This window comes from Pan paniscus, chromosome 23 (genome assembly GCF_029289425.2).
Source record: "Pan paniscus chromosome 23, NHGRI_mPanPan1-v2.0_pri, whole genome shotgun sequence".
Taxonomy (NCBI): Eukaryota; Metazoa; Chordata; class Mammalia; order Primates; family Hominidae; genus Pan; species Pan paniscus.
Window position 1 is genome coordinate 40853324 of NC_085927.1, and position 13394 is coordinate 40866717.

At 45.6% G+C, this 13394-nt stretch overlaps 1 protein-coding gene and 1 pseudogene across 8 annotated transcripts in view; both read left to right on the top strand.

Annotated features, from left to right (window-relative positions):
* Window positions 1-13394, top strand: part of OSBP2 (oxysterol binding protein 2) — a 228006-nt gene that overhangs the window by 201754 nt on the left and 12858 nt on the right. For 3 of the 8 annotated variants that reach the window (XM_034948707.4, XM_008964432.4, XM_055105757.2), the window contains 2 exons: window positions 10604-10836; window positions 10964-12587. In XM_034948707.4, coding sequence (XP_034804598.2) covers window positions 10604-10836; window positions 10964-11106 — 376 coding nt within the window. In that variant the 3' untranslated portion in view covers window positions 11107-12587. Of the gene's footprint in view, window positions 1-10603; window positions 12588-13394 lie in introns of those variants that run through there. The other 5 variants (XM_055105752.2, XM_034948708.3, XM_055105751.2 and 2 more) reach the window with 3 other exon arrangements.
* LOC103785039 (eukaryotic translation initiation factor 4H-like) lies at window positions 3296-7556 on the top strand (annotated as a pseudogene).

Here is a 13394-nt window from a genome sequence, read left to right on the forward strand (position 1 = left end):
TTTAGCTGGAATCCCAGAAGGAAAGAAGAAGAAGAAAAAAAACAAAGAGGGAGATATAATGAAGATAAATTTCCCAAAGTAAAAGCAAAGAGATGAAAGACCCTGTACTGAAAGGGCCTATAGCATGCTAAAGACAAGAAATAAAGAAAAATATTCATCTAGATCATGCTATAGTCAAAATGAAGACCCAAGAAAAAATTCTAATAGCTTCCAGGGAGGAGCAAAAGATTTTAGTCAAGGGTAAAGAATTAGACATCAGATTTTTCAATAACCAACATTGGATTAATATTTTCTAAGTTACAAAATTAGAAAGTAGAATTTTCTATCTAGTCAAACTGGCATTCACATATGGGGCCATATCCTTAGGCATGCAGCCTTGGAAGTTTTGCCACACAAAAACCCACAATGAAAACAGTATTGGGCCTGGTGTGGTGGCTTACGCCTGTAATCCCAACACTTTGGGAGGCCGAGGCAAGCAGATCACTTGAGGTTAGGAGTTCAAGACTACCCTGGCCAACATGGTGAAACCCTGTCTCTACTAAAATACAAAAATTAGCCAGGCGTGGTGGCACGCACCTGTAATCCCAGCTACTCAGGAGGTTGAGGCATGAGAATCACTTGAACCTGGGAGGCAGAGGTTGCAGTGAGCCAAGATCGTGCCACTGCACTCTAGCCTGGGAGAAAAAAAAAAAAAAGAAAACAGTATTGGACACAGTACTTTAAAGGGGAGGATGGGGGGAGCAAGGATGTCACAATAGATGAATAAAGGGGTTTTGTTTGTTTTTTTGTTGTTGTTTGTTTTGAGATGGAGTCTCACTCTGTCACCCAGGCTAGAGTGCAGTGGCATGATCTTGGCTCACTGCAACCTCTGCCTCCCAGGTTCAAGTGATTCTCCTGTCTCAGTCTTCCGAGTAGCTGAGATTACAGGGGCATGCTACCATGCTCGCCTAATTTTTGTATTTTTAGTAAAGACAGGGTTTCACCATGTTGGCCAAGCTGGTCTTGAACTCCCGACCTCAAGTGATCAGCACACCTCGGCCTCCCAAAGTGCTAGGATTACAGGTGTGAGCCACCACACCCAGCCTAAAAGTTATTTTTTAAACAACTACTAGGATCAAAGAAAAAGAGAAAACATGCTCATAATAATGCAGATTTAAAAGTTTAGATAATCTTAGCATGATGGAATTTGAGGAGAAGGGGAAGGATCTGAGGGATGTGAAGAAATGCTACGTTCTTATTGGAAGGAAGAAACATTTATAAGACTGTTAAAATAGTAAGAGAAAATTAAAAAGTAGCACAAACAAAAACTATAAATTAACATGATAGCAATAGGCCCAAGCATTATCAATGATTATAATAAATATAAATAGATGAAGCTCACCAGTTAAAAAGCAAACTACTGGCAAACTGGGATTTTTTTTTTTTTTTTTTAAGAGACAGAGTCTCGCTCTGTTACCCAGGCTGGTATCCAGTGGCACGATCACAGCTCACTGCAGCCTCAAACACCCAGGTTCAAGTGATCCTCACCTCACACTCCTGAATAGCTAGAACTACAGGCATGCACCACCATGCCTGGCTAATTTTTAAAAATTTTTTATAGAGACAGGGTGTCACTATGTTGCTCTGTCTGATCTCAAACTCCTGGCCTCAAGTGATCCTCCAGCCTCAGCCTCTCAAAGTGCTGGGATTACAGGCACAAGCCACCATGCCCGGCCTAACTGGATGTGTTAAAATCCAGATACCCAGACCTTCTAAGAGGTTCCCAAAATATAAAGGTATATAAAAGTTGAAATTAAAAGACCATATCATGAAAATACTAACAAAAAGCTATAATAGCCATATTAATATCAGGTAAAATAGACTTTAGGACAAAAGCATTATTAAGGAAGGGAAAGTTGCTATAATAATAAAAGGTTGAGTTAATCAAAAAGATATAATAGTTTTAAACATTATGCATATAATTAAATTCCTCAAAAATATACAAAGCACATATTGATACTTAAGGAAGAAACTGATAAATCCATCACCACAGTGGGAAATTAGGAAGTTTCTGTACACCTCTTTCACTTGTTGATAGGTCAAATGGAAACAATAAACAATCCAGCAAGTATATGGAGATCCAAACAATATATGCTATTACCGACTCATGGATGCAACTCTGAGAACATATTTTTTCTCAAGTATACATGGAATGTATGCAAAAACTGATTGTGTAGTAAACCCTAATGGAAGCCTCACAGATTTACAGAGCGTAGCATACAGACCACAATCTATAAGACAATTAAGATAGAAGTTACAAACAAAATGACCAAAAAATCCCAAATATTTGGGAAAAAAATTTAAGTTGCTAAATAACTCATAGGCAAAATAAATTAGAATGAAAAAATGCAAAATATGTAGAACTGAATGATATAAAAGATATTTGGCCGGGATGGTGACTCAATGCCTGTAATCCCTGCACTTTGGGAGGCCGAAGGTAGGGGGGGAGGGCGGGGATCACCTGAGGTCAGGAGTTCGAGACCAGCCTGGCCAACATGGTGAAACCCTGTTTCTACTAAAAATACAAAAATTAGCCGAGCGTGGTGGCACGCACTTGTAATCCCAGCTACTTGGGAGGCTGAGGTAAGAGAATCGCTTGAACCTGGAAGGCAGAGGTGGCAGTGAGCTGAGATCATGCCACTGTACTCTAGGCTGGGTGACAGAGTGAGACTCTGTCTCAGGAAAAAAAAAAAAAAAGATATTTAAACTGGCTGGATGCAATAAAAGCAATGCTTCAAAGGAAATATATTGCCTTAAATCATTTAATGTTGAGGCTTTCTCCTTTGAGTTTCAATTCTAATATTAGAGAAAGTTCAACATAGAAATCCAAAGAAAGAAGAAAATATACTTTAAAAATAAGAGCAAGAGCAAAAGCCTGCGCAACATAGTGAGACCTCATCTCTACCAAAAAAAAAAAATTTTTTTTCTTAATTAGCCAGGCATGATGGTACATGCCTGTAGTCCCAGATACTCAGGAGGACTGAGGTGGAAGGATCACTTGAGCCCAGGAGGTCGAGGCTGCAGTGAGTTGTGAACACACCACTGCACTCCAGCCTGTGTGACAGAGCAAGACCCTGTCTCAAAAAATAATAATAATTTTGGCTAGACGTGGTGGTTCATGCCTATAATCTCCTGTATTATTCCATTTTCACACTGCTATAAAGATACCACCAGAGATTGGGTAATTTATAAAGGAGAAAAAGGTTTAATTAACTCACAGTTCTGCCTGATTGGGGAAGCCTCAGGAAACTCAATCATGGCGTAAGGCGAAGGAGAAGCAAGTACCTTCTTCACAAGGCAGCAGGAAAAGAGCAGAGAGTAGGGGAAACAGCTGCTTACAAAACCATCAGATCTAGTGAGAACTCACTCACTATCACAAGAATAGCATGGGGGAAACCACCCCCATGGTCCAATCACCTCCCACCAGGTCCCTCCCCTGACATGTGGGGATTACAATTTGAGATGAGATTTGGGTAGGGACACAGCCAAACCCTATTATCCCAGCACTTTGGAAGGCTGAGGTGGGAGGATTGTTTGAGTTGAAGAATTTGAGACCAGCCTGGGCAATATGGCAAGATACCATCTTAATAATAATAATAATAATAATAATAATAATAAAAGCAGAAGTCAATTAAAACAAAGCCAAAAGTTGATTCTTTGAGGCATAAAAAAACTGTCAAAATAGAAAACTACTGACAAGACTGATCAAGATAGAAATACATATTAATGAAAAAGGTTTAATGTGACATATAAAGTATAAAGACATAATTAAAACTTAGATTGGAGGGACAAATTCTTAGAAAAATATAACAAGAACTAACTCGAGCTGGGCACAGTGGCTCATGCTTATAATCCCAGCACTTTGGAAAGCCAAGGCAGTTGGATTGCTTAAGCCCATGAGTTCAAGACCAACCTGGGCAACAGCAAGACCCTGTCTCTACAAAAAAAAAATTTTTTTTAATTAGCCATGTGTAGTCCCACCTGTAGTACACATGTGTAGTACACACCTATAGTCCCAGCTACTCAGGAGGCTGAGGCAGGAAGGTTACTTGAGCCCAGGAAGTCGAGGCTGCAGTGAGCCATGACTACTACTGCATACCAGCCTGGGTGACAAAGCAGACCCTATCTCAAAAAAAAAAAAAAAAAAAAAAAAAGGAAAAAGAAAAAGAACTGACTCTAGAAGAAATTGAAAACATGAATAGTCCTATCATAAAGTAACTGAAGCAATAGTTTAAAAATTACTGTAAGGAAAACAGGAGGCCCAGATAATTTTACAGATGAATTCTCCCAATTTTTTCAGAAACATATTATTCCAATTTCATATAAAGTGTTCCAGATCATAGAAAAAGGAAATATTCACCTCTCCTATACTGTGAGGCCAGGATAACCCTCATACCAAATTAGGCTAAACTAGCAGTAGGAAAATAAAAGTTCTACCCTATTTCACTTATATTAATAAATATATAAGCAAAAATCTAAAACAAGATATCAGAAAATCCAATCCAACAGTGTATAAAAAAGATAGCATCCTATAATCAGGTTGAATTTATCCTGGGTATATAGAATGATTTTATATTAGAAAATCCATAGAGTAATCATATTAACAGATTTCAATAGATTCAGAAAAATCATTTTAGGTGCCTAGATACAAGATTAATATACAAAAGCCAGTTGCATTTCAGCAAACAACTAGAAAAATGCAATTTAAGATAAGACACCAAGGCCGGGCGCAGTGGCTCATGCCTGTAATCCCAGCACTTTGGGAAGCCAAGGCAGGCAGATCACCTGAGGTCGGGAGTTTGAGACCAGCCTGACCAACATGGAGAAACCCCATCTCTACTAAAAATACAAAATTAGGTGTGGCGGCGCATGCCTGTAATCCCAGCTATTTTGGAGGCTGAGGCAGGAGAATCACTTGAACCCAGGAGGCAAAGGTTGTGGTGAGCCAAGATCACGCCATTGCACTCCAGCCTGGGCAACAAGAGCGAAACTCCATCTCAAAAAAAAAAAAATTAACGGCATATAACATCAAGGACCTTGTAATAAATCTTGTAATATAATCCAGACCTCTATAGAGAACATTATACAGCTTTAATAAGAGATACCAAAGAAGAGCTAAATAAATGGAGAAAGATATAATGTTCACGGATAGAAAGTATTGTAAAGATGTCATGATTTAAAAAGTCAGTAAATCAAACAAAACCCCAATAGGGACCTTCATGGAACTTGATATTAGAATTTTTTAATTTATATTGAGGAATAAAGGGCCAAGACATTTCTGAAGAAGACCAGAGAGGACTTACCCTACTAGATACCAGGATTTTTATTTTGAAACTCTAATGGAACAGATTAGTGAGCCCAGAAACAGACCCATGGATATATGTACCTCTGATATATGACAAAGGTGGCATATCAGATCTTGTGGGAAGATGGAATGGCTCACCAAATGAATCCCTATGGAAAAAGATGCACTTAATCCCTCCCTCACATTATAAAGAAAATCAAATAATGGCCTTACAATAATATTAAGTTTGACTTATTGTAAACAATGACTTAATAAGTTGAAAAGGATAAATATCTTTTAGACCCTAAGGAAATATTAAGACACAAGCATTCATATATTTGACCATATTAAAATACTTTTGTTCATTGAGAACTTTTACTCACTAAAAGGCAATTTAAAGAAAGTGAAAAGACGATGCATAAACAAACTTGGAGAAGGTAATCATAATATCTACCTACACTTGACAGAGGATTATTATCAAGAATACAGAGTATTTTATCATAGTTAAAAATAAAAATTTTTAAAAGATCACATAAAGAACTTTTTTTTGAGATGGAGTCTCACTCTGTCGCCCAGCCTGGAGTGCAGTGATGTGATCTCGACTCATTGCAACCGCCGCCTCCCCGGTTCAAGCGATTCTCCTGCCTCAGCCTCCTGAGGAGCTGGGATTACAGGTGTGCGCCACCACACCCGACTAATTTTTGTATTTTTAGTAGAGATGGGGTTTTGCCATGTTGGCCAGGCTGGTCTCAAATTCCTGACCTCAGGTGATCTGCCTGCCTCTGCCTCCCAAAGTGCTGGGATTACAGGCAAAAGCCACCATGCCCAGCCCACATAAAGAACTTCTAATCAACAATTAATGTAAAAATAATGGGAAAATGTGCAAGAGTCATGAACAAGAATTTTGCAGAAAAAACATATATGGCCAGTCATCATATAAAAAAACATGTATGTTGAAGAAGCTGTAGAGCTACAATATCTCTGATACATTGCTGCTGGCAAAAGTTGTAAATTGGTACAACACTCGGGAAAACAGTTTGGCTTTCCACCAGGTGTGGTGACTCACGCCTGTAATCCCAGCACTTTGGGAGGCCAAGGCCAGTGGAACACCTGAGGTCAGGAGTTCGAGACCAGCCTGGCCAACCTGGTGAAACCCTGTCTCTACTAAAAATATAAAAATTAGCCAGGCGTGGTGGCACACACCTGTAATCCCAGCTACTCAGAAAGCTGAGGCAGGAAAAGTGCTTGAACCTGGGAAGTGGAGGATGCAGTGTCCGAGATGGTGCCACTGCACTCCAGCCTGGACAACGAGTGAAATTCTGTCCCCCCCCCAAAAAAAGATGAACAATCACATAGTCATAACCCAGTAATTCTACTTGTAAAAATATACTCGAGAAATTCTTGCAAATGTACAACAGGACTTACGCATGAAACTATTCCAATAACAAAAACTTGGAAACAACGCAAATTTATTGAATGAATAACTGTGGTACATTCGCATGAAGGAATATATACAGTAGCTAAAACTAAACCCCAGTAATATGAAGCAACGTAGGTAAATCTTAGCAATATAATAAGAAAACAAAAAACAAACAAAAAAAAAACAGAGGGTCCCACGGCAGTACTGGTGGCCATGGTTCCCGTAGCCAGAAGGAGTCGCTCACAGAGCCCCCCACACAGCATATGTAGGGAATCTACCTTTTAATATGGTTCAGGGCGACATAGATGCTATCTTTAAGGATCTCAGCATAAGGAGTGTACGGGTAGTCAGAGACAAAGACACAGATAAATTTAAAGGATTCTGCTATATAGAATTCGATGAAGTGGATTCCCTTAAGAAAGCTTGACATACGATGGTGCACTGTTGGGCAATCAGTCACTTCATGTGGACACTGCAGAAGGCAGAAAACAAGATAAAGGTGGCTTTGGATTCAGAAAAGGTGTACCAGATGACGAAGCTTCAGGGATGACTTCTTAGGAGGCAGGGGAGGTAGTCACCCAGGTGACCGGGAAACAGGCCCCCGACTGGGCAGCCACTTCAGAGATGGTCCTCCCTTCCACCATCCAACATGGATTTCAAAGAACCAACAGAGGAGGGAAGAGCACAAAGACCACGACTCCAGCTTAAACCTCGTATGTTGTGACGCCCCTCAATCAAGTAGCTGATCCCAACTCTGCTATCTTCAGGGGTGCCAGACCCAGAGTGGAATTCGTTCACAAGGAGCAAGAATGAGCCTGCGGTTGGGAGGGAATGGAACATGGGGTGTTGGAGCAGGACCACAGCCTGGTGAGCCCCTGGGCCATGTTCCTGCAGCTTCCACTCCCACACCTGCCACTGGCCTCCCCACAGTGGAAACACAGCTTGTTGTGAGTGCATGCCAGCTGTCAACAAGTGGTTTTTAGTACATTCTGGGCTTTGCTGTATCTATCTAGTGCCTGTTTGTGCGTTTTTTTCTTTCTACCACTGCTTCCCCATTTTCCTTCTGTCCTTTTCCTCCCAGCTCGTTTTCCTAGCAGCACATGGGGTTCCCCAGAGGATCGGAGGTGGCCATGTGGGGGAGTCGTTTGGGCTGCGGTGCTGCATCATTTTTCTCCTTTGCTTTCTCTTTTTACTTTAGACATTGGCCCGACTCCAGGTGTTTCCTTTCACTTCCTCAGTGTTTCTCTTCTGACCTGCATGTTGAGTTCTGTATTGCGTTGGCTTCCAACAAAAACCAGAAGTCACTGACAGACTGAACTGCACCTTGTTGGTATTCAGCTGTGATGGACATAGAGAATTGGAGGCACCTTGTTTTCACAACTAGGATAAAAATAGGTGTTGATCCTTGCAGGGTCCTTTCCATTCCTATTGAGAGGGAGCCCTGGCTCCATGACCCGCTCCCAAAGTGGACTGTCCAAAGGGATAGGCTCACACGAGAAACAGCGAGAGCTGAAAGTGGAGACCGTGGAATAGCAGTAGGGAGTCCACGGAGAAGATACAGTGAATGTTCATAGGCATTCACGTGTTTTTGTTACTGCTTTTTCGAGGCTGTGTCCCAATGAGTTCACTCCTTTCACCAGACATGGTCGAGGTTCCCCTCTCTGGCCAGCTGCAGTGAATGGCCAGCGGGTTTCTTTTCTCCTGAGCCAAGGCACTTTGAGGGTTGGGGGATAGTGCCGGCACTGCGCTTGGCTGACTGCAGCGCTGACACGGTGTTTCCCCAAATCCCTGTTGCCTGTGTGTTTGTGTTTATCTGTTCCTAGTACAGGCAACATAATGAGATACTGTGCTTCCCACCTCCCCTTCAATTCATAGCCAAAACGGGTCTAGAATCTGGCACTTTACTCATTTCCCTTGGTAAATGAAATTGTACTGTGCAGAGCTGTCAGGAACCTTCAGATGATCATATAGGACTGTAGCTGTCTAGGTCTGAGGCTGCATCTTGGGGACACACTTGGTTGTTCCCATGTGCAGGGTTCAGCACTTACCTGGGAGTGGTAGTGGTTAGGCTTTTGAGCTTGAACGTCCGCGTGTGAACAGATGAAAAATCCTTTAGTACCCAAATCCCAGTCTTCCCTTTGGGGAGCAGTTGGGGGGTGGCTGGCAGCAAGGGCCTAGGAAAGAGACCCTTGCAGGGTGATGGCAGGGCGGCCTGGGGTGCCCAGTGTAGTGTGCTTAGTAATTGGTCACTAGCTGTCATCCTTGGCTTCTCCTACTGTATCTTTGTTACAAGCCCTCAGCAATCCACAGAACTCTCTCTCCTTCCTTCCACCTGTCAGCTTCTCTGCTTCTGAGATAAGAACCATTTCTGTAACACCAATACTTAAGAAAGACATGCATTATGTGGTGTAATCAAACCTGATGCTTTCAGATCATCTACTTACATCTTCAACATGGATAAGATAAAGAAACAAAACAAATGCATCTAAACTTCTGGGCAATCCAGTTGATTTTTAAATGTAAGAATGGAATTCCAAACACAACACATTCAGCTATATGACAGAAAGTAAATCTATGGATATGGTATTTTGTGAAGGATCTTTTCAACAAAAGAAATGCTTACATAATTAAAATATATATATATACATTAGGAAAGATGGACTAACTACAACCCAAGTAGAGAAAGTATGAACAAGGCCTGCTGGACAGTTATACAACCTTGCACTCAACAACTGTTCTCTTCAATCACATGGAACGTGTGCAAAAACTGCCCATATACTGGGCCATAAAGCAAATTTCAAAGGACTGAAATTATGCCAAGTATATTGTCTGACTCCAAGGCAATTATACTAGAAAAAAATGACTAGAAAAATCCCCATATGGGCTGGGCACAGTAGCTGATGCCTGTAATCCCAACACTCTGGAAGGCCAAGATAGGCAGACCAATTGAGGTCAGGGGTTCAATACCAGCCTGGCCAACATGACAAAACCCCATCTCTACTAAAAATACAATAAAATTAGCTGGGTGTGGGGGCATGCCCTGAAATCCCAGCTGCTCAGGAGGCTAAGGCGGGAGAGTTGCTTGAACCCAGGAGGCGGAGGTTGCAGTGAGCGGAGCATCAGGCCACTTCACTCCAGCCTGGGCCACAGAGCAAGACCCGTCTTTTTTTTTTTTTTTTTTTTTTTTTTGACGGAGCCTCGAACTGTCGCCCAGGCTGGAGTGCAGTGGCGTGATCTCGGCTCACCACAACCTCGGCCTCCTGGGGTTCAAGCAATTCTCCCGCCTCAGCCTCCTGAGTAGATTACCTGGGATTACAGGTGCCTGCCACCATGCCCAGCTAATTTTTAGTAGAAACGGGCTTTCACTATGTTGGCCAGGCTGGTCTCGAACTCCTGACCTCGTGATCCACCGGCCTCAGCCTCCCAAAGCGCTGGGATTACAGGCGTGAGCCACCGTGCCCAGCGGAGACCCTGTCTTAAAAAAGCCAGGCACTCCAGCCTGGGCAACAAGAGTGAAACTGTCTCAAAAAAGAAGAAGAAGAAAAAACATAATAGAAAAGAAGAAAAGCCGAGAAATACTAAGCTAGGCAATTTCCAGATAAGTAATGTGGCAAAACAGCGGCAGGTTGGCCATGTGAGCATGCGAGGTGTGGGGAGCAGAAGGCAGCTGTTTGCAGCCACTGGGTTCCACCGGGTGGGCTCACTGGGGTGGGCCCAAGGCTAGAGGGAGTCCTGGACGCGGGGAGCTGGAGGGTGAGGCGACCCGGGAGGGGAGACACCGCCAGGCAGGGGAGGGCAGCCGGGTAGGTGTGGTCCGGCTCACACCGCAGCCACCGCCACCGCCACCACCACCGCCACAGGGAGAACGCGGAGAACATGTACTACTTCTCAGAGCTGGCCCTGACCCTCAACGAGCACGAGGAGGGCGTAGCGCCAACCGACAGCCGCCTGCGGCCCGACCAGCGGCTGATGGAGAAGGGCCGTTGGGACGAGGCCAATACCGAGAAGCAGCGGCTGGAGGAGAAGCAGCGCCTGTCGCGGCGCCGGCGGCTGGAGGCCTGCGGGCCGGGCAGCAGCTGCAGCTCGGAGGAAGGTGAGGCCGGGCAGGAAGGGCGCCCCGGAGGGGAGGAAAGGGGTGCCCGGGTGGGGGTGCCGCAGGGACGGATTCCGGGGGAGCAGGCCACCAGCCCACCCACCAGCCCACTGTGCCTGCCCAGCAGAGAAGGAGGCGGATGCCTACACGCCACTGTGGTTTGAGAAGAGGCTGGACCCGCTGACCGGGGAGATGGCCTGTGTGTACAAGGGCGGCTACTGGGAGGCCAAGGAGAAGCAAGACTGGCATATGTGCCCCAACATCTTCTGAGCGCCACCCTTGCAGCAAATACAGGCGCCTGCACAGCCTGGCCCACCTGTTCATTAATGCACTCAATTTAGTACTGAATGGTCTTTCTCCCAGCCCATTCCCAGCCCTTCCTATTTCCTTTCCTATTTTTTTTTTTCTCCCCACACTTTCTTGGGACTCCCACCTTGGAAGGAGGAAGGGCTGACCTGGGTTCTCTCCAGCCCCCAGGTGCGCCGGGTCACCCGTGCCCCTTCATTATGGACCTGGGCCCTACTGGAACCCCTGCCCCAGTTACCACAATTCAGGCCGGCTGGCCCGGGCCATAGGCTGCGCAAATCACCAGCCCCCAACCCAGGGAGGAACTGGCCCCTCCTAGGGAGCCTCTTCGACTTTTTTAGAAAAATGATCTCCATTTCTTTCCAGCCATGATGTTTAGTAAATATTTTTAGTACCGCACTTAGCAGACAGCTTTCCAAGTGTGCTTTCTTGCCACAAAAGTGTCCTGGCAAGAGCCCCTTATTTTTAAGACATCAGGAAGCCAGACCCCTTTGAGTTGGGAGAATTTTGTAGCTCAACATATCAAGTCCTTGATGGTATCTGAGCTGCCCACACCCCCACCTGCCAGGGCCCCACAGAGCCCAAAACAGAAGGGGGCTGCCCCAGCCCAGCAGAGCATAGTTTCTGGAGCTCCCATCCACAGATGCAGGAGGGGGTACTGATGGTAACCCCCATGTGGATTTGAGGGCAGCAGTCCCTGGCCTCACCCTAGCCAGCCTGGGTGGCTCCCTAGCCCCAAGAGGCCAGGAAGGGCTGGAAGGCAGGGCCTGCAGGTGCTCCCCGCCCTGAGACCCAGGCCCCACATCAGCAATAATGAACAAACCCTTGGCCCAGCCTGGGCTGGTGACCCGGGCACCAGAGACCTTGCATCCCTCCTCATCCTAGGAGGCCCCTAGGGGTGCCCCATCTCAGTGTCCCCTGAACTCTTTATTTGCCTAATTTATATATATATATGAGATATATAAATATATATAAAATAGCTATTTTGCTTAAATTTCTACAGTATGTAAAAGTGAAAAAATGATGAAGACGGGCGCACCTGTCTGAGTTTGGCCCTCATGTCAGCTGTGCCCTTCCCTCTCCTCATGCCCCCTTCCAGCGGCTTCTGCCAACCATGGGGGGCTGGACCACCATGGCCACTGACCCAGCCCCTCAGAATCCCACACTCCAATCCTTTCCATTTCAGTTTAGTCCTAAAAGTTCATCACAGGGTCTTTCTTTCTACTCCAGGACTGGTTTTGTTTTTATATATATAAAAAAAAAAGTGAAAACACCAATGTGTGAAATGCCTTACGATGCCCACTGGAGAGGCGGGTCGGGGTGGGGCAGGACGGCCCCACTGGGGCTCCCACAGAGCTGTGGAATGTACCTCTCCCCAACACTGTTTTGTTAGCGAGCACCTTTTGACCAGTAATAAAAAACTTTGGCTTTGGAGTTTTCCACTGCCCTGTCCCTCAGTCTCTCTGTGTCTGGGTGGAGGGGACTAATGTAGAAGGACAGGTGACAGCCTACAAGGTGGCATGGGGGTAGAGCATGGGGTGAAACAGCAGGGGGGTCAGGGGAACAGAGGAGGTAGGAGACCCAGGAAACTGCCCAAAGGGCTGGGGAGAGGGTCGCAGCTCTGCCAAAGGCTGCCCTGATGCTGTGGCCACAGGGCTGGCCTGGACCTAGCTCTGCTCTTTGGAAGGGCAGTGCTTTAGCTAGGTGGAGACCACCAGCAGCCCCCTCCCGTGTTTTAGTTCCTGGAGCTGTCTAGTGGGAGGCCTCCAGGGGGAAGGCCGGTCCTGGTGAGTTCCATATCACTTGACAGCAGCAGCCTGGGCTGCACTTCCAGGTGAGGGATGGGTACAGCAGGGCACCCCAGGGGCATCAGGGCCAGCGCTCTCACCATCTGCCTCCACACCCCAGCCCTGTGGGATCTGGGGCTGGCCCTGCATAGCTCCTTCCCTGGCTAGGCTTCCCCATCTGCGGGGAGGTGGCCGCTGGCGGGGGGTCCCGGCTGAGGAGCTGGTGGGGCAGGTCTCACTGGAATAGAGGTGAGGCGGAACCTCAGGATTCACCTGACCCAGAGGGCAAGGGAGGGGACAAAGGCCAGTCTACTGAGGCAAAGAGAGGGCTCTGAAGAGCTTGAACAGAAATTGACATCAGGGCAATGTTTTAGAAAGACCACTCTGACCAGCAGGACACAAGATCAACCTACACTCAGTGGTCTCACATACACCAGCCATCACGGAGTAGAAAATGTAATAGAA